This window comes from Grampus griseus (assembly GCF_964374135.1).
Source record: "Grampus griseus genome assembly, chromosome: 11".
Taxonomy (NCBI): domain Eukaryota; kingdom Metazoa; phylum Chordata; class Mammalia; order Artiodactyla; family Delphinidae; genus Grampus; species Grampus griseus.
In genome coordinates this window covers 31,091,228-31,118,854 of record NC_139005.1, presented here as the reverse complement: position 1 = coordinate 31,118,854, position 27,627 = coordinate 31,091,228, and the positions used below count along the sequence as shown (strand labels likewise).

At 37.2% G+C, this 27,627-nt stretch overlaps 1 protein-coding gene across 1 annotated transcript in view; it reads left to right on the top strand.

Moving 5' to 3' along the window:
• The window catches only part of SLC2A13 (solute carrier family 2 member 13), a gene marked incomplete at both ends in the record, with an annotated part of 424,910 nt that overhangs the window by 98,179 nt on the left and 299,104 nt on the right, over nucleotides 1-27,627 (top strand). The window contains one exon of the mRNA XM_082665776.1: nucleotides 7,112-7,320. Within this exon, the coding sequence (XP_082521902.1) occupies nucleotides 7,112-7,320 (209 nt within the window). The remainder of the gene's footprint in view (nucleotides 1-7,111; nucleotides 7,321-27,627) is intronic.

Here is a 27,627-nt window from a genome sequence, read left to right as displayed (position 1 = left end):
AGTTCACAGTGCTATACAGTAGGTCCTTATTAGTTATCTATTTTATATATCATAGTGTGTATGTGTCAATCCCAGTCTTCCAATTCATCCCTCCCCCACCCCTTAACCCCCGGTAAGCATAAGTTTATTTTCTACATCTGTAACTCTATTTCGGTTTTGTAGGTAAGTTCATTTGTAGCCTTTCTTAGGCAGTATTTTCTTATTTTAATTTCTTATCTATTGAAATGGATTCGTGAGTGATGAAGAAAAATTTTTAAATATATTATCAAGTAAGTTGTTGTAACTATAGCAGGTAGTTAAATTCAGTGTTATCTTCTTACATTTAAAACTTGCATTAAAGAAGAACATATATAAATCACAATTCATGTTTGATGACTATCGAGTAATTATTTTATCGTTGATATTTAAAGGTGGCTGTTTCTTTTGTAAATCCAAGAATAGGGATCTCGGAGTAAATGCATTACTCATGTGATTATTACTTAAAGTTTATGAAAAAACTCAAAATCTGTAGGACTCTTGAACAACGAAGTTGGGTAGCTCTAGATATAGGGCTGAAGGACAGTGTTCTTGGATGTGGTTTGAAGGGATGGGGTTATGCCTTTTTAAGGGGAAACTTAAAAAGTGTATAATGATAGAGATCATTGGAAAGTTGAGCTTGGGGAGATGTTTTTGGATTTACACAGTAATGCACTCTTTCTGGTTAAGTTCATTCATGATGCTTAATTGCTTAATGATTGGCTTAGAGTTTGGTACTTAACTCACATTCAGATGTTTGCTGGGTAAACAGCTGAATAACATCTCAGATGGCAAGTTCAGCCTTAGCTTTCAAAGCAAACACAGTAAATCTTCAAAAAGTAACATTTTCAAAGAATTTACTTACTCTGTTAATCCTTTCTATTTTCAATGAAATGTTTCAGGAAAACAAGGTTTAAAGTTTATTTTGCAGTTATATGTGAAAGAATGCCAATTTGAAACTGTAGAGTTTTAAAGAATAAAGCATAGCATTATGCTTAGTATTTATGATACAGTATTCCTCTAATTGATTTGTGCTCTTAGAATGGGCTAACCATTCTTGATTTCCAAATTAATAGCAAATAGATATAAACAGAATGCAAGGTAGAAGATAGAGGATGGAGGTAAAACTATTGGAATAACAAATACAGATTTGTCATTTGATTTTTTTCAGTTTATTATAAGATAGTATGAGATATTATTAGAGAATATTGCTAAAAATCCTCCCTGTACCCAGGACAGTTTCCGAGATGGTGACTGAGCTCATCTTACTGTTTTGAAAAATATCAAGATTCTCTAGGACTAGAAAAATGTAACATGAGGATTTGGTTTAAAAATGTATACTTTTAACAACACGAGGTCTAGAGACAGGTAAGGAAGTGATTATTGAATTGCACATTAATGCTATCATGGCCTATTAGGAGGATATTTGGCTAAATGACTGCAGTGTCCAAAAAATCTTTACTGTGCTCCTCAGAGTGAAAATGTCTTCCCTTAGTAGAATTCAGCACCTCAAGAGCCATAAAAATAATTTTATACAATTTGCTTTAAATATAATATTTTGTAATACAGTTCCCTTAGCTATGATAGTCTTTCTGTTACAGCTTGACTTTCAAGTAAAACCGTAATTCGTATAGCTCTTGCATTATAAGGCATTGGCAACCTTTTCCCATCATTTGAGAATTTAAGGAGGAAAAAGAATAGAGGGGAGAAGAGAAGTAAACAGAACGTGACGCAGGATACAATTCCTCAATCCAGCACAATTCCTTTTGGGGCGGCCTCTGGAAGGCAGACATTGTTTTTGTTTTTGTTTTTGTTTTTGCGGTACGCGGGCCTCTCACTGCTGTGGCCTCTCCTGTTGCGGAGCACAGGCTCTGGATGCGCAGACTCAGCGGCCATGGCTCACGGGCCCAGCCGCTCCGCAGCGTGTGGGATCTTCCCGGACCGGGGCACGAACCTGTGTCCCCTGCATCGGCAGGCGGACTCTCAACCACTGCGCCACCAGGGAAGCCCTGGAAGGCAGACATTGGAAAACAAAGTGTAGACAAAAGCGACTTTAGATCTATCACATCTGTCATATAAAACATTTTAAAAGGATCAAATCCCAAGTCAAAATTTTTTGCCCTCAAACATCTTTTAAACTATATATTGTGTTATTATCTAAATTTTTCCTATATGAAAAGTTTACCAGTGTATGTTAAAGAAAAATGAAATCAAAATTCATTTTGGCATAGTGTTCAAAGTGAGCACCACAAGTTTACCCTTAGAAATGATGTATTTTCTTTTAACTAATAGTCAGCTGTTTTCATAAAAGCACTCTGGTGTTGAGGGTAAGAGAATATCCCATTTGCCACGAGTGGGTCCGTGTTGTTAAATCCCGTTTGCAGTTCCCTAGCCCAGTGGGTGCTAAGTGTCAGGTGCTATGCAGGGTTTGGCAAGATTGGGAGGGACTGCACCCAGCGGCCCTTTCCCCTGTTATTGCCACAGGGCTTTACTGCATTTCACAGAGATGTGTGAACAACAGACTTCTAAAGCGATCCTTAAACATGAGGCTGAGGTAAATTTATGCCCCCTTTTATGAGTTCTGCAGAATAATTATCAAGTAATCATGAAACATTTATTATAGCTTGACTTACAATAAACATTTATTATAGGGAGCCTGGGTTTTAATCCTAGTTCCACCGCATGTTAGTTCTGTATCTTCTTTGTGCCTCATTTCTTTGTCTTTAAAATGGTAATAATAATGGTACCTACCTCATAGGGATGTTGCGAAGATTAATGAGTTAAAGTATTTTAATTCTTTTGAACAGTGCTTGGCACATAGTAACTAGTGCTATGTGTTAGCTACTACTTTTGCTGTTCAAGCTGAGTTTGGCCTTCAAGTAGATTTTCATGTATTTGGAACATAATCATCACTGCTGTGGAACTACTAGAGATAAGAAACATGTTTATCTGTTGACTATGTTTTCAGATAACCATGTTATCATCAGTTCAGAGAGGGGCAATTATGAACTGCAAAATTCTGTGTCTTAAATGGCCATCTATTCAAAGATACTTGTCTTTTGTTTCATAGGTTAGAGCAATATGATTCCTTTAAAACAAGAATGATTGTAAATTGTTCAGTTCAATGAAGGACTTGTTTGGTTTTGTGTGAGGCACAGGCCATCTGATGGCAGCAGCTCAGCAGGTCTGCTCAGCCACAGCAGGGAGGGCAGGCACCCAGGAATGAGGGATGTTTGGTTTACAGAGTTTCAGTTCCTGACACTGGGAAGGCCTAATCTGAGGTGAAGAAGCCCGGCTTGTCTCCTTTGTTGATAGGTGGCCCAAACACACAATTTGAAAGTATTGCTTACTATTTGAGGTCCCCTCCTTAGTTTTCTGGTAGGCAGGTGCTGGTACTGCTAGTTGTACCAGAAAATAGCTCATTTGTTAACTTCAGTTTAGAAAGTTTTAAAAGGTATCTTTCTGTGAGTGATCATGATGCTAAAGAATATTCTAAAAATTTTTAGAACTCATGAAGGCTTGGCATTTTTGATTGAGTCAACCTCATTTCCCCTTCTGTTAGCTTGATGTGCTCTCTGGCCTCCAGAAGGTAAATGATGTTTGCTTTAAGGTAGACCTTGGGTGCTTATTGTTCACTTTCACCCCCTGGAGTTTTAAAACACTTAGATCAGTGGTTCTCAGCCTTGATGGCACCTGGGGAGCTTTTAAGAAAATAGAATTCCCTGAGCTTGAAGCCCAGAGCAATTAGTCAAAATCCCTGGGGTAGGTGGGCCCTGGACACTGGTGTGTTTTAAAAGCCTCCTGGGTGATTCTAATGTGCAGCCAGGGTTTAGAACCCTTGATTTGGCTTATAATTATGAGATCCCCCATGTCAATAGGGGGCTGCTTGTCTGTCTGGGGATTGCCTGCCTGGTTTGTCAGTGTACTCTTGTCATTCATCTGGTTCCTTGTTTCCTTGGATTTAGAGGACTCTTGGTAAGTCTAATAGTGCCTTAACTAGTATAGAGTTCCTCCTCTCTTAGTCTCACGTTAAAATTTTCATCAGTATCACAGCAAAGCAAACTCTTACTTATTCTTCTTATTCTCCAGTATGCATATCATTGGAGGAACAGTTTTTCCTCAAGAAACTGGTTACTGCTGCCTACTAAAAGTTTGGGTGGATGATACAGCTGGAATAGAAAAGTTGCATTGAATTAGTTGAGAGGGGGGAAGGTCAGGGAGGTAAAAACATTTTTTGCTGAGCTTTCTCTTTGTGCTTAGGTACCAAAAGAATGATTTCACTTAATTCTCCCAACAGCTCAATGAAATGGACACTGTCATCTGTGCATTAAAATGTTACGTAACTTGATCAGGGTTTTGTGGTTAATGTGTCCAGAGGTGAAGTATGACCCAGGTCTGCTCCTACCCTCTCTCCATCATAAACCACAGTTACCTGATCTCTTGTGTATTTGGTCTCTACAAAGCCATGGTAATTTATTTCTATCAAAATATTTTTATCATGAAAGATAATTAAAATATAGTAAAATAAGCTCCTTTGTTTTACTTTTAGAAATCTTAGGATGTAAATGTATAAAACATGTTTTATCTTGACTAGTCTCTGAAAACAGGCTTTAATATATCCTTCAAGTTTGGCAATAGAGTGTGAGTTCCTTTTTCCTACCCTAGTATTAAGGCATTGAATTGTAAATGTCAGACCTAGACTCTTGGGACTTAGAGATTTCAGAAGGCTGGAGGGCTAAAGTAGTCTGTCTTCTACAGCTCGCTTAAAAAAACAGGCTAATATGTATCTTTATATTTTTCTTTTTGTATTTTCCCTTTTCTTCCCTTTTCTTTTTTCTTTTAATTTTTTAAAAATATTATGTTCTGGGATTAAATAGTGAGTAGTAAAGTGCAAAGTATTATGTGAGCATCTTCGGGTCTAAAAATGATTCAGTTTCTGTATTCATTTCAGTGCTTCTTTGAAGTATTCTGTTCACCCCTTTAATCTTAATTCATCACTAAGGGGGTTTGGAAAACGGAAGGAAAGATCAAGAAAGGTATAGAGAAATGAAAAGTAAAGGCTTTCATCTTTAGTACTTCTTATTTATTTCCTAATCCAATATATTTGGTTTCTACCTTTTTATTGCTTTTCTTTTAAATAATTGGCAATGTAGGATAACCTTTTTTCTTAAATTTTTAAAGAGAGAACACACTGAATAGAAATTTCATTCATTTACAGCATTAAAACACACATTAAGATTTGGTTATACAAGTTATCATCTTAAGGGAAAGAGGCCAGAAATACGCATTTGTGTGAGCTGATCTCTCTAGTTCTCATCAGATGAGTCTTCAGAAGAAAAGGTCTGGCCATATCTAGAGTAACAAATAGAAGGAAAGGTCTGGTTATATCTAGAGTAACAAATAGTTTCATTGGAAAGAATTTCTGTGTAAGTAACTTTGCAGAGCTAATGATCCAGTAGAGTTGCTGCATAAAATTTTACTATGAGTGTGAAACAGTTTTCTGTTTAGTTTATATAGACAGTTTCGATATATATAGCTGTTTTTGTATCATTTCATAAAACATTTACTAAATGCCTACTGTGCAAGATACTTTATAAGGTGCTATGCTGAATATAAAGTTAAATATGCAGTCAAGTGAAATAGGTAAATAATTTATTATAATACAAGGTATAATGACATAAATAGAGGTCAAAAATGTTTTCTAGGTGAGCAGAGGAAGGAGTGATTAAGTATTGGTGTAATTATCAATACTTATGGATTAAAGTATAAAACATGGCTAATAAGATTTCCTTTAATATTGTAGGCCAAGTGATTCATTTAGTCATTCATAAACACTTTGTTCACTTTCTAAATCTTAGTTAATTTTTCTGAGTGTATTTGTAGCTACTGTTTGAGTAGGAGGTACTCTTAACATCCATGTAGCAATTGTGTTTTTGTTTTTCTACTCTTTTTGGAAGTAAAATGAAATTGCCTGGAAAATAATAGACTTACTCACAAGATATGTGTCTTCAGCACTGCTATACTTTTGGTTTAGCATGGCTTAAAAGTTAGAACAGCTTTGAAAAGTGTATTGAGTCTTGATTTATGAATGCCAGTGAGTATGGGTTGTTATGTAATCAGGACTGGCCTTCTGAGCTCTACCACGATAAATCTACCATGGAAAATATTCTGGGAACTTGGATCAATAGAAAACATTCAGGTGTCCTAGATTCATAGAAGCCACCAATTTAAAGAGACCTTGAAGTTTATGTAATCTAGCTCAGTTTAAAAAGATTGAGGCCTAGAGGTATTAGGAGATTAGTCCAGTGGTCAGAATAATTTGGAAAGATCTTTGATATTGATATATTCATATTGCTATTTCTCTGGTAGATTTAAAGTGCTATGCTTATTTGTTATTTAGAATTTTGTCAGTCATTAAGAATAGACATTTGAAGAAGATGACAACTTAAAACATTAGCAGCTTTTTCATATTTCTAGTCATTTTAATAATGATTATTAGCATCTGACTTCATCTTTTTTCTGCTATCGGCTGCTATGTGCTTTCCTAACTCTCCCTCCACCCCCCCATTTTTTAAGTAAAGTGCTTTTTTGTCTAAAAAAATGATGCTTGATGGCAAAATGAAATCATAACTAATCATTTACAGAGAAGAAATAACTGTAAAGCAATACATCTGGGCATTTATTTTAATGAAAAGTATATCTTTTAAACAGATATCAGAGAGTTTTATCTTAGCCCCATTTTTATATTGTAAATTACAGAATTATATTATATTAGTATTAGATAGGATGGTGATTTTGGTGTTTTGCATGTTGTGTTTGGTTCAGAATGCCTATCCAAAATTATCGTGACTTTTGTCCATTCTTTTTCATTGTAATTTGTGCGAGAGATAAAGAAGAATCAGATTTTTCTCATTTTTCAATTTTTCACTACAATATAAAAATATCTTTTCTGGTGACATGCACATATGATGAAAAGAAAATCATTCTAATTTTTACCATTATATGTTATTCCTAGTGTGGTGAACACAAACCTTTTATTCATACTCAGTGCTATTAAGACCACATTTTACAACCATGTATTGATTTCTTATTACAGGTACATGCTGGGACTTGCAGCAATTCCAGCAGTTATACAGTTTTTTGGCTTTCTCTTTTTACCTGAAAGCCCTCGATGGCTTATTCAGAAAGGACAGACTCAGAAGGCCCGTAGAATTTTATCTCAGATGCGTGGTAACCAGACCATTGATGAGGAGTATGATAGCATCAAAAACAACATTGAAGAAGAGGAAAAAGAGGTTGGCTCAGGTATGTGGATTTTATACATATATGAATTTTAAAACTACATAATAGTTTTGCTTATAAATTATATTCTTTTAGTATTATTTAATGTCTCTAAATGATGAAGTGGGTTAATATGTATAACTAAACTAAAATAAACATTTTAATTTTAAAAGCAATATAATAATGTTATAAAAGAATGAAGAAAACACTGCCATAATGCCACTGTCCTCAAATAATTACTGTTTTTATTTTTGTAATTTCTTTTATTTTAAGTCAGATATACTTGACACAGTTGTCATTTTGAGTGTGGGGACATTTTTTGAGTATATGTATATTTTACATATAAATATTTAATATATAAATATAAGTATGTATTATTGACCTTCTATATTAAATAAAAGTTCAGTTTGAACTGTTGTCAAAATAAATCACTTTAGTAAAATTAAATACCTTGTTTACATGTGTTACATTGATTTCCATACTAATTTTTATAAAGACTAAGAATACCTTCATATACTAGTTATGGAATAATTTTGCATTTCCCTGTTTTCATTAAAATGTTTAATTGTCTAATCACAATTTAACCATGTCAGAAACCAAAAAAAGCATGGTTCTGGTTAATTTATGTTGATGAATTTATTTTCAGAGAAGAAATCACGTAGGGATTTAAAAATTCTCAGGCAAGATCTGTAATCTTGACAGTCTGATTTGGGTAAGCGATTTGCCAGATGGGAATGATGGGAAAAGGTAGACATTTTACAATTCCCTGCTGGATTCACATTCCCCAAAATTGTTTCATTTTCTCTCAACCTTCCTTCTGCCTCTACATTAATTGGTTGTTCAATGGAGATGCTTACTTATATTAGTCAAATTATTTTTCATACCTGAGAAAATGCCAAACACACACACACAACCCTTTATTGATATATGTCATACACAAGTCTTGGAAGGTCTGTTCACTCACTCTTACTATCTTTTGGTAGAGCTGAAGAAGCAATAGAATGAACACTGCAGAAACTGGTCACTGTGGTAGCCACACATGGTTTGACTTACATATACACAGTACGTGATAGTCACATACACAGTGTGATCTTATTACCTCCTTGCTCAGACGAAAGCCCCTCAGACAAAAGCCCCTAGATAATTGTGAGCCCACTCTAGGTGAAGGTCATTTTTAGCAAAAAGTTTCTGAGTATATACCATGTGCCTGGCATTGTCAGCATTTCCTATACTCTGCACATTAGTGCAAGTATTAAAGAGAATTTTGTTTTAACAAAATTAATTCACTTAGTTCAAGATTGTGTTAATTTTTAAAATACAATTTTAAGTGTCTATTTAAATTACAAATAACTTCTTTCATGCTTCTGTCTAAATTCCTCTCAGCAGCTGCTTGAATGAAATATGAGGTTGTTTCATATTGTAATCAATAACGTAATGTAATTACATGTAATCAGTATACTTGAAACCCATGTGCTAATAATGTGTGAGTGGAAATCTTTTCAGAGTATTAGGTTATATTAAATACTACTTAGAACATAAGTTTTTATTAATTTATGTTAAGGATAGAAACAACAACTTAATAAAAAAACACTTCTTGTTTAGGAGTAGGGATACCACTGACTTTACTACAAAGCATTGAACATGTAGCTTCACTTTGACTACTTAAAAAGTTGTGTGACTGGTCTAGCCATGCACTTGTTGACGATGCACGCTGTTTGAGTCTCATGACTATTTGGAATGTGTAACCAAATGGGTTTTTAGAAACTTGAGGTAGATAGGATTGCAGTTATCTGTGTCTGCTTTAGTTTTTATTAGACGTCTTTGGGAACTAAGTAGGACACTATTTTATGTATACCTATTGGATATAGATAAAATAGTTAGCTATTTACCTATTTCCTCATATTGCTTTATATGCACATTTGGCACAAATCTTTTTAAAAAAATTATATACATAAAATTTATTTGTTATGCATTACATATTGATAGAAAACTTAAAGGCAGATATCACTTCAAAGACAAAGTGGCACAAATCTTAATACCATAATATTATGCACTGAATCCTAATTTGTCTTATGCTTGCGTAAATATTGTAAACTTTGTAACTAATAGGATTAATAATTTTTCCATTTCTGGATTTGTATTATTTGAGTACTGTCATCTTGCTTAATTTTAAAACTAATCTCATGTTCTTTTATAAAGGTAAAGAATTAAGAGCATTATGGCATGAATGCACACAGACAGTTTTGCCGGGGTTATACAAGCACCAGTAATTTGGGGCTTCATTTTTGTGACTGATAAATTTGACCACAGTAAAACATATTCTGCACAGTATGAATTTTATTGCATCATTTTCATCTCAGTTCAGTTGGAAAATAGAGAGTAGTGCTAGGACTCGTGTTACAAACCAGAAGGTCCTGCCCTCAGTCACTTTACATTTGAAAAGATAGGCTAGTTGGACAACTACGCATGAAGAAACAGCTAACTTTGAAATAACAAAAATGTTCTGGCTCAGAGAACAGTCAGCCATTGTGTTGGAGGGTTAGAGAGTGACTTGTGTTAATCTGTCCATGGATTCTGATGAATTTTGAGCCATGACTTCAAGCCCAGGAACTCTGAGTAGTGGAGGGTAGTTGCTTGGAGGGACGAACCTTGTCCTAGGCACCATAAAATACTCAGCTATTCCAGGAGGGTAGAAAATGGTTGTTTAATACGACCACCTTTCCTTTTGGCAGAAATGTTTTATCATCAGACGTGGTGGCTTAGTTACCTGCTACCTGTGAGCCAAATACGTCTGATTCCAGATCAGTAAATGATGTCCTTCTCTCAGAGTTTCCAGTGGATTTGTGACTTGTGACTATAATGGTACTTGGTTATGTGACCCTCCTCTATTTGTAGGATTTTTTCCCTTGGTCACTTGAGTTTAAATTTGACCTCTTTGAGGAAAATAGGCATAGCTGCTGAACTATGTATTAATTTTTTTGATGTGTGAAATGTCAGTGTATATGGGACTTATTTACTTCCTGTTTCAAAACATACTTTATGACTTTATGTAGTGAATATGGTGGCTTCTCTGACCAGGTCTGCAGGAGAAGTGAGGCTCATAGGCCATGCTGTGGAACAGGATTGGGTTATAATGGGATTTCATCTCTTCTTCTGCACATGACATAAAAGTCGACCTCTTTAGCATGTGATTTCTCCACTATAGGGGGAAAAAGGCAGTTTATGGGAAAAGAAGCAAACAATTTTCATTTGTGTTCAACACTGTTTATACATCCTGTAGGACTAATAAAGTGAGACTAGAAGAAACGACAGCTTGGTTGGGAAAGCTCTCGGAATTGGGAGACAGGGAAATGAAAGACTTGTCCTGGCTCCATTCCAAACTTGTAATCCTAAAAGGATTTTGGGGGGAGCACTGAACCTCAGTTTTCTATTAGGTTTTTAAGAAAAGAGAACCGGATTATAACAGCTCCACAGTCTGATTTTTTAGTTTTAAAAGTCTGTGAGAAATGCCTGTTTTAAAATTTCTAAATACTGGAACTTCCCAGGTGGTCCAGTGGTAAAGAATACACTTTCCAATGCAGGGGACGCAGGTTTGATCCCTGGTCGGGGAACTAAGATCTCACATGCCGCAGCGCAGCTAAGCCCGCATGACACAACTACTGAGCCCATGTACCTCACCTAGAGAGCCCCCCGTGTGCTGCAAACTACAGAGCCCATGTGCTCTGGAGGCTGCATGCCACAACTAGAGAGAATCCCACATGCCGCAATGAAGATCCTGCGTGCAACTAAGACCGACGCAGCCAAAAATAGAAAAAATTAAAAATAATAAAACAAAAATTCTAAATACTATACAAGAGTCTTTCATTCTGAAATACTTATTGAGTGACACTCAATAAATGTGGGGATGTGGCAGTAAGTAGATAGACAAGGTTCTGGCCCACTGGGAAGAGGTACACAACTGATAAATAAAAGAGTAAATAATTACCAGATAACTACAAATTGTGGTAATTGCTTTGAAGGAAACAAACAGGATAATAACATATTTATAGAGGGACTGAAAAGGGGCTACTTTAGGTGGGATGATTAGGAAACGCTTCTCTGAAGAGGTGAGTTTGAATGGTGATAAAGCATCAGCAATGTAGAGAACTAAAGGGAAGATGGTTCTAGGCAGAGGGAACAGCAAATGCAAAATTATACGTATTGTTAAGTTACCAGATTAATTTTTTATATATATATATATATATATAATTTTGATTATATATATACATGTACATGTACCAGAGTTTAAAGACATTTCAGTAATAACTAACTATACATCTTTATTTATCCCAGGTTGCCAAGCCAAAGCTTGGAATTAGTAGAGACACAATTACTACTTTAAGAATTAAAGGCACATTTGAGTACAAAATAATATACCATTTCTAACATTTTGTTGCTTATCTCTTACGGTTTATCTTACTAGTTTATTTCATGTTGCATAGGTGTGGAATAGAGTCATGACTTGTATGTACATGCGCACTTAGGCTGCTTCCAAGTCTAGGCTATTGTTAATAATGCTACAGTGAACACAGGGGTGCATTTATCTTTTTGAATTAGTGTTTTGGTTTTCTTCGGGTAAATATCCGGAAGTGAAATTGCTGGGTCATATGGTAGTTCTATTTTTAGGTTTTTAAGGAACCTCCATACTGTTTTTCCACAGTGGCTGCACCAATTTACATGCCCACCAACAGTGTAGAAGTGTTCCCTTTTTTTCCACATCTTCGCCAACATTTGTTATTTGTGGTCTTTTTGATGATAGCCATTCTGATAGGTGTGAGGTGATACCTCATTGTGGTTTTGCTTTCCATTTTTCTGATGATTAGTGATGTTGAGCATCTTTTCATGTGCCTGTTGGTCATCTCTGTGTCTTCTTTGGAAAAGCATCTATTCATGTCTTTGACCCATGTTTTAATTGGGTTGTTTGTTTTTTGCTATTGAGTTGTATGAGCTGTTTATATTTTGGATATTAATCCCTTATTGGTCATATCATTTGCAAATATTTTCTCTCATTCTGTATGTTGTCTTTTCATTTTTTCGATGGTTTCCTTTGCTGTGCAAAAGCTTTTAGATAGGTCCCATTTGCCTAAGGTGACAGATCCAAAAAACATTGCTTTGATTTATGTCAAAGAGTGTTCTATGCTTTCTTGTAGAAGTCTTATGATTTTCAGTCTTACATTTAAGTCTTTAATCCACTTTGAGTTTATTTTTGTATATGGTTTGAGAAAATGTTCTAATTTTATTCTTTTACATGTAGCTGTCCAGTTTTCCCAGCAGCACTTATTGAAGAGACTGTCTTTTTCTCATTGTGTATTCTTGCCTCCTGTGTCATAGATTGACTGACCATAAATGTGTGAGTTTATTTCTCTCTATTCTGTTCCATTGATCTATGTGTTGGTTTGGGGGCCAGTACCATACTGTTTTGATGACTTTGTAATATAGTCTGAAGTCAGGAAACATGATACCTCCAGCTCTGTTATTTCTCTCAAGATTGTTGTGGCTTCTCAGGGTCTTCGTGTTTCCATACAAATTTTTAGAATTACTTCTTTTATTTCTGTGAAGTATGCCACTAGTAGTTTGATAGGGATTGCATTGACTCTGTAGATTGCCTTGGGTAGTATGGTCATTTTAACAATATTAATTCTTCCTATCCATCAACATGGTATATCTTTGCATCAGTTTGTGTCCTCTTCCATTTCTTTCACAGCATTTTATAGTTTTCTGAGTACACGCATTTTATTTCTGTAGTTAAATTTATTCCCTAGGTATTTTATAGTTTTTGATGTGATGGTAAATGGGATTTTTAAAACATTTCTCTTTCTGATATTTTATTTTTAGTGTATAGAAATGCAACATATTTCTATATATTAAATTTGTATCCTGCTGTATTTAAACTTCACTGTATTAATTGATGACCTCTAGTGCTTTTTCAGTGGCGGCTTTAGGATTTTCTATGTATAGTACCATGTCATCTGCAAACAGTGACAGTTTTACTTGTTCCTTTCAAATTTGGATTCCTTTTATTTCTTTTTTCTTGTCTGCTGTGACTGGGACTTCCAATTCTATGCTGAATAAAAGTGGTGAGAGAGGATATTCTTGTCTTCTTCCTGATCTTATAGGAATCCTTTCAAATTTCACTGCTGAGTATGATGTTAGCTGTGGGTTTTTCATATTTGGTTTTATTATGTTGAGGTATGTTCTCTCTATACCCACTTTGTGGAGAGTTTTTATCATAAACGGATGTTGAATTTTATCACAAGATTTTTCTGCATCTATTCAGATAATCATATGATTTTTATTCTTCATTTTGTCAATGTGGTTTATCACATTAATTGATTTGTGGGTAGTGAGCCATCTCTGGGATGAATCCCACTTGATCATGGTGTATGATTCTTTTAATGTATTGCTGGATTTGATTTGCTATTATTTTGTTGAGGATTTTTGCATCTATGTTAATCAGTGATAATGGCCTGTAATTGTTTTTCTTGTTTTTGATATTTCTGTCTGTTTTTGGTATCAGGGTGTGCTGGCCTCGTAGAATGAGTTTGGAAGCATTCCTCCCTCTGCAATTTTTGGGAATAGTTCAAGAAGGATACATGTTAACTCTTCTCTAAATGGTAGAATTCACCTGTGAAGCCATCTGTTTCTGGACTTTTGTTTGTTGAGAGTTTTGATTATTGATTCAATTTCATTACTGGTAATCAGTCTGTTCATATTTTCTATTTCTTTCTGGTTCAGTTTTGGGAGATTGTACATTTCTAGGTGTTTGTCCATTTCTTCTAGATTATTCATTTTATTGGCATATAATTGTTCATATGATCCTTTGTATTTCTGTGGTGTCGGTTATAAGTATTCCTTTTTACATTTCTGATTTAATCAATTTGGGTCCTCTCTCTTTTTTTGTTGGTCAGTTGGCTTAAGGTTTATCAATTTTGTTTATCTTTTAAAAGAACCGGCTCTTCATCTCATTGATCACTTCTGTTGTTTCTTTAGTTTCTATTTTATTTATTTCTACTCTGGTCTTTGATTTCTTTCCTTCTACTAACTTTGGGTTTTGTTTGTTCTTTTTCTAGTTCCTTAGGGGTAAGGTTAGGTTGTTCATTTGAGATTTTTCTCATTTCCTGAGGTTGGCTTGTATCACTATAAACTTCCTTCTTAGAACTGCTTCTCCTACATCCCATAGATTTTGGGTCATTGTGCTTTGTTTTCATTTGTCTCCAGGTTTTTTTTTTTTTTTTCTCCTTTGATTTCTTTTTCCATCCCCTCACTTAAGTCTGTGTGTGTCTTAGATCTGAAGTGAGTCCATTGTAGATAGCATATATATGAGTTAGTTTTTGTATCCATTCAGCCACTCTATGTCCTTTCATGGGAGCATGTAGTCTATTTAAATTTAAAGTAATTATTGTTAGATATGCACTTACTGCCTTTTAAAAAAATTGTTTTGGTGTAGTTTTGTAGTTATTTTTTGTTTATTTCCTTTTGTTCTGTGCCCTTGTGATTTGATGACTGTCTTTAGTGTTATGCTTTGATTCCTTTCTCTTTTTTGTTTGTATCTATTACAGGTTTCTGGTTTGTGGTTACCATGAGGTATATTTATAGCAATATATGTATTCATATATATATATATGATTATTTTAAGCTGCTGATTTCTTAATTTCAAATGCTATTTAATAATCCTGCATTTTATTCCCCTTTCCCAGGGTTACTTTTTTTGATGTCATATTTTACATATTTTTGTTTTGTGTATTCCTTAACTACTTATTGCAGATACAGATGATTTTACTAGTTTTGCCTTTTAACCTTTTTACTGACTTTGTACGTGGTTGATTTACTACCTTTACTGTATTTTTGTCTTTACCAATGAGCTTTTTCTTTTAGTAATTTTCATGTTTCTAGTTGTGGCCTTTTCTTTTATGCTTAGAGAAGTTCCTTGAACGTTCCTTGAACGTTTCTCGTAAAGGAGTTATGGTGCTGAACTCTTAGCTTTTGCTTATCTGTAAACCTTTTGATCTCTCCATCAAATCTGAATGAAAGCCTTCCCCGGTAGGTATTCTTTGATATAGGTTTTTCCCTCTCATCACTTTAAATATATTGTGACACTCCCTTCTGGCCTGCAGGGTTTGCAATGAAAAGTCAGCTGATAGCCCTGAGGGTCCCAAGTCTAGTGTCTGTGCACTGATGTGTGGTCCTCGGTCCTAGGCCCTCTGGTGGACATGGCCATGTCCAGGGGTGGCTGTGGGCTCAAGGGGTCTTAAGGCAGCCTTCCTGCTTTTGGGGGGCTGTTTCCCCTTCACGCTAGTTGCTTGGCCTGAGGTGTCCCAGTATAGGTGCTTATAGCCTAGTGGGCAGGGCCGGGTCCCTAGGCTGATAAGCTAGAGGGAGGGCTTGCTAACACCACTGTCCATGTGGTAGAACAAGCTCCCCAAAATGGATACTGCCAGTGTCTGTGTCCCCAGGGTGAGCTCCAGTTGCCTCCTGCTTCTGGAGATTCTCCAAGATCAGCCTGCATCTGACCCAGGGTCCTTTAAAATTACTGTTTCTGCCATAGGTCTCTGAGCATATGGTGTGTGTGCCCTTTAATAGTTGAGTCTACATTCCACAGCCCTCTGGCTCTCCTGAATGTAAGCCCTACTGGCCTTCCAAGCCAAATTTTCTGGGGGCTTGTTTTCCCAGTGAGGGACCCTCTGCAATTGTAATTATCCTCCCATTTGTGGGTCGCCCACCCGGAGGTGTGGGTCTTGACTATACCTCTGCCTCCCCTATCCATCTTATTGTGGTTTCTTCTTTATATCTTTAGTTGTATAATATTTTTTTCTGGTAGGTTCTGGCCTTTCTCATCAATAGTTGCTCTGTAAATGGTTGTAATTTTGGTGTGCCCGTGAGATGAGGTGAGCTTAGGGTCTTCCTACTCCACCATTATGGACAAGATTTCTTTATTTTTTTTTGTTTTTTTAAATGGAGGTATAATTGACATATAACTTTATATTAGTTTCAGGTGTACAACATAATGATTTGATATATGTACATACTGTGAAATGATCACCACAATAAGTTTACTTAACATCCATCACCACACATAATAAAAAACATTTTTTTCTTAACTTTTTCAATTTCTTATCCAGCACCAGAGAACACGTATTTTTCTAGGGTGGTGTCAAAGGAGAGTGAAGGCCGTTGCTGACATGCTTAGCAGAACCCCTTAGGCAGGGCTCAGGGAAAGTATGAAATAAGGCACCATCTCTGTCACTCTCTTCTGGGCTCTGCAGTGGGGGATTAAGGCAGGATCATTGGAGGGAAAATGTAAACAAAGAAAGCTTTTTCTCCCTAGAGAAATATGCAGATGTTGATGTTAGAACCATTACAGAAAGACCAGGGAAAGTGTTTTGGGAGCGTGGAGTCGTCAGGGCAGCTTCAGTGCAACAACAGATTGATAAAGGGAGCCAGGCAAGGGGGCGACTGAGTCCAGACCTCCGGTGGCAGGGGCAACCTCCTGCAAATCTGTTCATCTGTTTACAGCACATGGTCATTCTCAGGAATTTAAAACTGTATATGGACTTTCTTTTAAGGAAAAAGCTTTTTTGTGTGTCCTATCTATCTATCTATACACACACACACAAACAGATATATATATATATATATATATATATATATATATATATATATTTTACAGTTAATATTACCTAGGTCACCTAAATCACGGATACTTCCAAAATTGATTTATTTCATGAAAAAGTGTCACTGAGAAAGCTGGCCCTACCCTTTGGGCACTAAAATCTTAATATTTAGGTATATATGAGAAGTAGCAGCCTAGAGGCACTAACTAATGCTTTAAACTGAAATTAGATCCAGGCCTACTGGTTGCTAGTCACTATTGTAGTGCATTCAGGGTTACCTATACAGTATATAATCTTTGCAGAAACACTTACATCAAGAAGATTTACATTGTTTAATTGTATCAACAAATCAACTCAGTAATCTGGGAGAATGTTGGTTCTTTGTTTTCCCTTTGTTGGGTAGTTTAATCTCTAGCCTGGAAAGGAAGAATGCTGTAGGGTAGAAAATTTATTCAAGACCCTCCTGTGAGTTCGTTTTTTAAAACCTGGTTTGATTTACCTCTAGCTCTTTGGGGGTCACATCTATGGTGTACAGGAAAGAACAGCTGCATCTCTCTCTTTTTTCCCTCCAGTAATTTTAAAATTAGGTCATCAAGACTCATATCCTCATAAGTCAGTTTCTTTTCCTGTGAACTGATATTGTCTGTGGTCATTTCAACAAATCATGTTCTGCAGAGAGGTCAGAAAGTGTAGATATATATCATCGATTTTGATAGAAATCCTTACAAAAGTTTCTTTAGAAATCTAATTCCAGCCTAATGACATTGCAGTGGAATGCTCATTGCAGGTGACATCTGCTGCACTTAGAGCAAAGTGTCATTTTTCCTAATATTTCTGGTAGTTTTGCTTATATTTTCTTCGTGTGATAGTACAGTGCTTTCTGACCCAAAGTAATTGCATGTATGCTATTTACTGGGTGAACTTGAAATAGATATTAACAAATTGTTTCTCAGCAAGATGACAACCAATTTTCCACATGTAGGCCAAGAAAACATATCTATATCTATATTCTATATTCTTGACGTTGTCACAAAATTGCCCAAATTGTCAATGTGTGAGGTTGTTATACGTATCTCCTATGGTAAAGGGTAGATTAAAATAAAAGGTCAAGTAAAAAGCTGCTTTAATTTTCTATCCTTGTGTTAAAAAGCTGTAAGCTGAAGGATTGTTAAAACAATATATAATTCTATTGTCTTTTTAAAAAAATTTTGATGGCTGTGTCAGATATTAGTTGTCGCACACGGGATCTTTGTTGCAGCGTGTGGGCTTCTCTCTAGTTGTGGCGTGCGGGTTTTCTCTTCTCTAGTTGTGGCATGTGGGCTCCAGAGCGCATGGACTCTGTAGTTTGTGGCATGCAGCCTCTCTCATTGAGGTGCCCGAGCTCAGTAGGTGTGGTGCACAGGCTTAGTTGCCCCGTGGCATGTGGGACCTTAGTTCCCCAGCCAGGGATTGAATCTGTATCCCCTACATTGGAAGGTGAATTCTTTATCACTGGACCACCAGGGAAGTTCCTCAGATTTTAGTTAAACTTACTTTTTTAGGCATCATGACTTATTTAAAAGAACCTCTATTTAATTCAACATGGCTTTAAATAAAGGTTGCTTTGGATTTTTTAAACTCCAGAGAATTTTTAAAATCATAAGCAGAATTAGAATAGTTCTTAGACAAAGAGATAAGGAATGGCATAGAGAAGATTTTCCACTCGGCAAATCACAGGAGAAGGAAGTACTTTTCACATTACCTGTAGCCTTTCAAGCCATTTTCACTGATTTGTATTGAAAATGCAGATTGTCTTGGGAAGTTGATAGGTAGTACTTGATGGTTCATCCTTCTGCTTTCTTGCTACGATGTACTTAAATCCATATTTCATAAAAAAAAATCCATGCTAGTTTTGACTATGTCAAATTTTTCCTTTTTACTCCTACACATCGTGAAGTTTTTCTGTATTTAATACAAATAGGAGGAGAAAACCCAACAAAGTACATTGCAAAAGGAATATAGTTCTTGAGTTGCTGCTTTAAGGTAGTTCATTTCCAACTTAACACTAAACCCATCATTCAGCACAAGTGATAGTCTGGTTTGTAAATAAAACTCTGGTCTGGAGTTTTTTTCCTTGAGAAAAGACAAGTTGTTGTGCCCTTTAAAGGTTACCTAGTGTGTGGAGAAGGTTAGAGGAATATTCTGAAGAAAACCCAATTATCTCCATCTCAGAGGGGAAGGCACATGAACCACTCTTGAATGTTGGGACTTTTTAGTGATAACAGGGAAGTTCCATTGATGGGCTGTAGAATCACAATATTAATAACCATGTCGTGTGGTATCTGAAGAACCTTACCTATTAACAAATATCAGAAGAGATCTTCTCGAATGTTTCTCAAAGATCGAAGAATTACTCTTAATTTTTTCTATTGTTTTATTTTTTTAAACATCTTTATTGGAGTATAATTGCTTTACAATGGTGTGTTAGTTTCTGCTTTATAACAAAGTGAATCACCTATACATATACATATATCCCCATATCTCCTCCCTCTTGCGTCTACCTCCCACCCTCCCTATCCCACCCCTCTAGGTGGTCACAAGCACCGAGCTGATCTGCCTGTACTGCGTGGCTGCTTCTCACTAGCTATCTATTTAACATTTGGTAGTGTATATATGTCCATGCCACTCTCTCACTTCGTCCCAGCTTACCCTTCCCCCACCCTGCGTCCTCAAGTCCATTCTCTACATCTGCATCTTTATTCCTGGCCTGCCACTAGGTTCTTCAGAACCATTTTTTTGCCTTTTTTTTTAGATTCCATATATGTGTGTTAGCATACAATATTGGTTTTTCTTTTTCTGACTTCACTCTGTAGGACAGACTCTGGGTCCCATCCACCTCACTACAAATAACTCAATTTCATTTCTTTTTATGCCTGAGTAATATTCCATTGTATATATGGGCCATATCATCTTTATCCATTCATCTGTTGATGGACACTTAGGTTGCTTCCATGTCCTGGCTATCGTAAATAGAGCTGCAGTGAACACTGTGGTACATGACTCTTTTTGAATTATGGTTTTCTCAGGGCATATGCCCAGTAGAGGGATTGCTGGGTCACATGGTAGTTCTATTTTTAGTTTTTTAAGGAACCTCCGTGCTGTTCTCCATAGTGCGTATATCAGTTTACATTCTCTCCAACAGTGTAAGAGGGTGCCCGTTTCTCCACACCCTCTCCAGCATTTATTGTTTGTAGATTTTTTGATGATAGCCATTCTAACTGGTGTGAGGGGATACCTCATTGTAGTTTTGATTGGCATTTCTCTAATGATTAGTGATGTTGAGCATCCTTTCATGTGTTTGTTGGCAATCTGTATATCTTCTTTGGAGAAATGTCTGTTTAGGTCTTCTGCCCATTTTTGGATTGGGTTGTTTGTTTTTTTGATATTGAGCTGCATGAGCTGCTTGTAAATTTTGGAGATTAATCCTTTGTCAGTTGATTCATTTGCAAATATTTTCTCCCATTTTGAGGGTTGTCTTTTCATCTTGTTTATGGTTTCTTTTGCTGTGCAAAAACTTTTAAGTTTCATTAGTTCCCATTTGTTTATTTTCGTTTTTATTTCCATTTCTCTAGGAGGTGGGTCAAAAGGATCTTGCTGTGATTTATGTCGTACAGTGTTCTGCCTATGTTTTCCTCTAAGAATTTTATAGTGGCCTTACATTTAGGTCTTTAATCCATTTTGAGTTTATTTTTGTGTATGGTGTTAGGGAGTGTTCTAATTTCATTCTTTTACATGTAGCTGTCCAGTTTACCCAGCACCACTTATTGAAGAGGCTGTCTTTTCTCCACTGTATATTCTTGCCTCCTTTATCAAAAATAAGGTGACCATATGTGCGTAGGTTTCTCTCAGGTCTTTCTGTCATTCCGTTGATCTATATTTCTGTTTTTGTGCCCCTACCAGACTGTCTTGATTACTGTAGCTTTGTAGTATAGTCTGAAATCAGGGAGCCTGATTTCTCCAGCTCCATTTTTCTTACTCAAGATTGCTTTGGCTCTTCAGGGTCTTTTGTGTTTCCATACAAACTGTGAAATTTTTTGTTATAGTTCTGTAAAAATGCCATTGGTAGTTTAATAGGGATTGCATTGAATCTGTAGATTGCTTTGGGTAGTATAGTCATTTTCACAATGTTGATTTTTCCAATCCAAGAACATGATATATCTCTCCATCTATTTGTATCATCTTTTATTTCTTTCACCAGTGTCTTATAGTTTTCTGCATACAGGTCTTTTGTCCCCTTAGGTAGGTTTATTCCTAGGTATTTTATTCTTTTTGTTGGAATGGTAAATGAGAGTGTTTCCTTAATTCCTCTTTCAGATTTTTCATCATTAGTATATAGGAAGGCAAGAGATTTCTGTGCATTAGTTTCGTATCCTACTACTTTACCCAATTCATTGATTAGCTCTAGTAGTTTTCTGGTAGCATCTTTAGGATTTTCTATGTATAGTATCATGTCATTTGCAAACAGTGACAGCTCTACTTCTTTTCCGATTTGGATTCCTTTTATTTCTTTTTCTTCTCTGATTGCTGTGGCTAAAACTTCCAAAACTATGTTGTATAGTAGTGGTGACAGTGGGCATCCTTGTCTTGTTCCTGATTTTAGTTGTAATGGTTTCAGTTTGTCACCATTGAGAACGATGTTGGCTGTGCGTTTGTCATATATGGCCTTTATTATGTTGAGGTAAGTTTCCTCTATGCATACTTTCTGCAGGGTTTTTATCATAAATGGGTGTTGAATATTGTCAAGCTTTTTCTGCATCTATTGAGATGATCATATGGTTTTTCTCCTTCAATCTGTTAATACGGTTTATCACATTGTTTGATTTGTGTATATTGAAGAATCCTTGCACTCCTGGGATAAACCCCACTTGCTCATGGTGTATGATCCTTTTAATGTGCTGTTGGTTTCTGTTTGCTAGTACTTTGTTGAGGATTTTTGCATTTATGTTCATCAGTGATATTGGCCTCTAGTTTTCTTTTTTTTTTTGGCTCCTTTGTCTGGTTTTGGCATCTGGGTGATGGTGGCCTTGTAGAATGAGTTTGGGAGTATTCCTCCCTCTGCTATATTTTGGAAGAGTTTGAGAAGGATGGGTGTTAGCTCTTCTCTAAATGTTTGATAGAATTCGCCCGTGAAGTCATCTGGTCCTGGGCTTTTGTTTGTTGGAAGATTTTTTTTGTTTGTTTGGTTTTGTTTTTTCATTATGCAGGCCTCTCACCATTGCGGCCTCTCCCGTTGCGGAGCACAGGCTCCGGACGCACAGGCTCAGAGGCTATGGGTCATGGGCCCAGGTGCTCCGCGGCATGTGGGATCTTCCTGGACCGGGGCACGAACCCGTGTCCCCTGCATCGGCAGGCGGACTCTCAACCACTGCGCCACCAGGGAAGCCCATGTTGGAAGATTTTTAATCACAGTTTGAATTTCAGTGCTTGTGACTGATCTGTTCATATTTTCTGTTTCTTCCTGGTTCAGTCTCGGAAGGTTGTGCTTTTCTAAGAATTTGTCCATTTCTTCCAGGTTGTCCATTTTATTGGAATATAGTTACTTGTAGTAATCTCTCATGATCCTTTGCATTTCTGCATTGTGAGTTGTTACTTCTCCTTTTTCATTTCTAATTCTGTTGATTTGAGTCTTCTCCCTTTTTTTCTTGATGAGCTTGGCTGATGGTTTATCTATTTTGTTTATCTTCTCAAAGAACCAGCTTTTAGTTTTATTGATCTTTGCTACTGTTTCCTTCATTTCTTTTTCATTTATTTCTGACCTGACCTTTATGATTTCTTTGCTTCTGCTAACCTTGGGTTTTTTTGTTCTTCTTTCTCTAATTGCTTTAGGTGTGAGGTTAGGTTGTTTACTTGAGATGCTTCTTGTTTCTTAAGGTAGGATTGTATTGCTATAAACTTCCCTCTTAGCACTGCTTTTGCTGCATCCCATAGGTTTTGGGTCGTCGTGTTTTCATTGGCATTTGTTTCTAGGTATTTTTTGATTTCCTCATTGATTTCTTCAGTGATCTCTTGGTTATTTAGTAGCGTATTGTTTAGCTTCCATGTGTTTTTACAGATTTTTTCCCATAATTGATATCTAGTCTCATAGCATTGTGGTTGGAAAAAATACCTGATACGATTTCAATTTTCTCAAATTTACCAAGGCTTGATTTGTGACCCAAGGTATGATCCATCGTGGAGAATGTTCCATGAGCACTTGAGAAGAAAGTGTATTCTGTTGTTTTTGGATGGAATGTCCTATAAATATCAATTAAGTCCATCTTGTTTAATGTATTATTTAAAGCTTGTGTTTCCTTATTTATTTTCATTTTGGATGACATGTCCTTTGGTGAAAATAGGGTTTTAAGTCCCCTACTATTATTGTGTTACTGTCAATTTCCCATTTTATGGCTGTTAGCATTTGCCTTATGTATTGAGGTGCTCCTATGTTGGGTGCATAAATGTTTACAATTGTTATGTCTTTTTCTTGGATTGATCCCTTGATCATTATGTAGTGTCCTTCTTTGTCTCTTGTGATGGTCTTTATTTTAGTCTATTTTGTCTGATACGCGAATTGCTACTCCAGCTTTCTTGTGATTTCCATTTGCATGGAATATCCTTTTCCATCCCCTCACTTTCAGTCTGTATGTGTCCCTAGGTCTGAAGTGGGTCTCTCGTATAAAATATATATACATGAGTCTTGTTTTTGTATCTATTCAGCCAGTCTGTGTATTTTTGTTGGAGCATTTAATCCATTTACATTTAAGGTAGTTATAGATATGTATGTTCCTATTACCATTTTCTTAATTGTTTTGGGTTTTTATTGTAAGTCTTTTCCTTCTCTTGTATTTCCTGCCTAGAGAAGTTCCTTTAGCATTTATTGTAAAGCTGGTTTGGTGGTGCTGAATTCTCTTAGGTTTTGCTTGTCTCTAAAGGTTTTAATTTCTCCTTTGAATCTTAATGAGATCCTTGCTGGTTAGAGTAATCTTGGTTGTAGGTTTTTCCCTTTCATCACTTTAAATATGTCCTACCCCTCCTTTCTGGCTTGCAGAGTTTCTGCTGAAAGACCAGCTGTTAACCTAATGGGGATTCCCTTCTATGTTATTTGTTGGTTTTCCCTTGCTGCTTTTAATATGTTTTCTTTGTATTTAATTTTTGATAGTTTGATTAATATCTCTCTTGGCGTGTTTCTCCATGGATTTATCCTGTATGGGAGTCTCTGTGCTTCCTGGACTTGATTGACTCTTTCCTTTCCCATATTAGGGAAGTTTTCAACTATAATCTCTTCAGATATTTTCTCACTCCCTTTCTCTTTCTCTTCCTCTTCTGAGACCCCTATAATTTGAGTGTTGGTGCATTTAATGTTGTCCCCGAGGTCTCTGAGACTGTCCTCAATTCTTTTCATTCTTTTTTCGTTATTCTGCTCTGCAATAGTTATTTCCACTATTTTATCTTCCAGGTCACTTATCCGTTCTTCTCCCTTAGCTATTCTGCTATCGATTCCTTCTAGAGAGTTTTTTATTTCATTTATTGTGTTGTTCATTTTTATTGTTTGTTTGCTCTTTAGTTCTTCTAGGTCCTTGTTAAACGTTTCTTGTGTTTTCTACATTCTATTTCCAAGATTTTGTATCATCTTTACTATCATTAGTCTGAATTCTTTTTCAAGTAGCCTGTCTATTTCCTCTTCATTTGTTTAGTCTGGTGGGGTTTTGCCTTGCTCCTTCATCTGCTGTGTGTTCGTCTTCTCATTTTGCTTAACTTACTGTGTTTGGGTCTACTTTTCGCTGGTTGCAGGTTCGTACTTCCCATTGTTTTTGGTGTCTGCCCCCTGTGGCTAAGGTTGGTTCAGTGGGTTGTGTAGGCGTCTTGGTGGAGGGGACTGGTGCCTGCGTTCTGTTAGATAAGGCTGGATCTTATCTTTCTGTTGGGCAGGACCGCATCTGGTGGTGTGTTTTGGGGTGTCTGTGACCTTATTATGATTTTAGGCAGCCTCTCTGCTAATCGGTGGGGTTGTGTTCCTGTCTTGCTAGTTGTTTGGCACAGGTTGTCCAGCACTGTAGCTTGCTGTTTGTTGAGTGGTACTCGGTCTTAGCTTTGAGATGGAGATCTCTGGGAGAGCTTTTACCATTTGATGTTATGTGGAGCCGGGAGGTCTCTGGTGGACCAGTGTCTTGAACTCGGCTCTCCCACCTCAGAGGCACAGGCCTGACATCCGGCCGGAGCAGCAAGACCATGTCAGGCACATGGTTAGAAGAAAAGGGTGAGAAAAAGAAAGAGAGAGAGGGAGGGAGGGAGGGAGGGAGGGAGGGAGATGGATGGAGGGAGGGAGGGAGGGAGAGAGAGAGAGAGAGAGAGAAAGAAAGAAATAAAAATAAATAAATAAATGAAATAAAGTTATTAAAATAAGAAATAAAAATAATTTTTTAAATAAAAAAATTAAAAAAGAAGAAAAGAAAGAAAGAAGAGAGCAACCAAACCAAAAAACCAATCCACCTATGATAACAAGTGCTAAAAACTGTACTAAAAAAAAAAAATCCCAGACAGGACCCGAGGCCAAATGGTAAAAGCAAAGCTATACAGACAAAATCACACAAAGAAGCATACACATTCACAAAAAGAGATAAAGGAAAAATATATATATATGTCTATGTATATATAAAAAAAAGGAAGAGAGCAACCAAATCAATAAACAGATCTACCAGTGATAATTAAATTTAAATACTAAACTACGATAAACATAAATTCAGAAACAAATTAGATGCAGAAAGCAAGCCTCAAGTCTACAGTTGCTCCCAAAGTCCACCGCTTCAGTTTTGGAATGATTTGTTGTCTATTCAGGTATTCCAGAGATGCAGGGTACATCAAGTTGATTGTGGAGATTTAATCGCTGCTCCTGAGGCTGCTGGGAGAAATTTCCCTTTCTCTTCTTTGTTCTCACAGCTCCTGGGGTTCAGCTTTGGATTTGGCCCTGCCTCTGCGTGTAGGTTGCCTGAGGGCGTCTGTTCCCATCCTGTCTGGATGGGGTTAAAGGAGCAGCTGATTAGGGGGCTCTGGCTCCCTCAGGCTGGTGGGAGGGAGGGGTACGGAATGCGGGGCGAGCCTGCGGTGGAAGAGGCCGGCGTGACGTTGCAACAGCCTGAGGTACGCTGTGTGTTCTCCTGGGGAAGTTGTCCCTGGATCACGGGACCCTGTCAGTGGCGGGCTGCACAGGCTCCCAGGAGGGGAGGTGTGGATGGTGACCCACGCTTGCACACAGGCTTCTTGGTGGCTGCAGCAGCAGCCTTAGCATTTCATGCCTGTCTTTGGGGTCCGTGCTGATAGCCGTGGCTTGCGCCCGTCTCTGGAGCTTGTTTAGGCAGTGCTCTGAATCCCCTTTCCTCGCGCAACCCGAAACAATGGTCTCTTGCCTCTTAGGCAGTTCCAGACATTTTCATGGAATCCCTCCCAGTTAGCTGTGGCGCAGTAGCCCCCTTCTGGCGGTGTTCACGCAGTCAACCCCAGTCCTCTCCCTGCGATCCAGCCTCAGAAGCCCGAGCCTCAGCTCCCAGTCCCCGCCTGCCCCAGCGGGTGAGCAGACAAGCCTCTGAGGCTGGTGAGTGCTGGCCAGCACCAATTCTCTGTGCGGGAATCTCTCAGCTTTGCCCTCTGCACCCCTGTTGCTGCGCTCTCCTCCGTGGCTCCAAAGCTTCCCTTCCGCCAGCCCCTGTGTCCGCCAGTGAAGGGGCTTCCTAGCGTTTGGAAACTTTTCCTTCTTCACAGCTCCCTCCCAAGGTGCAGGTCCTGTCCGTATTTTTTTGGCTCTGTCCTCTCTTTTTTCTGTTGCCCTACCCAGGTATGTGGGGAGTTTCTTGCCTGTTGGGAAGGCTGAGGTCTTCTGCCAGCGTTCAGTAGGTGTTTTGTAGAAGTTGTTCCACATGTAGATGTATTTCTGATGTATTTGTGGGGAGGAAGGTGATCTCCACATCTTACTCCTCCACTATCTTGAAGGTCCCCCTTTTCTAACGTTTTAAATTCACTTTATATTGGTAGATAGAGTAAGCAAATAACATTAATTTTCTCCTCCTATACCACTGTACCTCAAGCCCTGTAAACCCTTCGGTTTACCCAGTGAGAGTGATTTTTAATCAGTTAACTTTAACGAATTTAACTTATTAAAGTATTTAATTTAACAAATTATTTAATTTTTAATCTTAGTGAACACTTACCACAGGTGTTTACATTTCAGTTAACTTACTTATCAAGCGTCTGTATTGCTTGAAATGTAGTAGTCTTTGATAAGGAGATGTGTGCTTGGCCGGATAGACTGAGGAGAAAGATACTAGGTTTATGAAGCTACATCAATGATAAATTGCTGTAGAATTGTCTCACATTTTTCGTATAGTTTTTCCTTCCCTGAATATTTCAAGATATTTCTTTGAAAATGATTCCCACTGCACGTCTTAGAATAAACGTCTTAGAATAAACCTTCAAAATACTTTTTTTTAAAAGATAGAGCCCAATAAATGTTCTTTTCTAGGGGTTGGAGGAGACCCAGAGACTTTTTTTTTTTTTTTTGGCTACGTGGGGCCTTCACTGCTGTGCGTGGGCTTTCTCTAGTTGCGGTGAGTGGGGGCTGCTCTTCGTTGCAGTGTGCAGGCTTCTCATTGCAGTGGCTTCTCTTGTTATG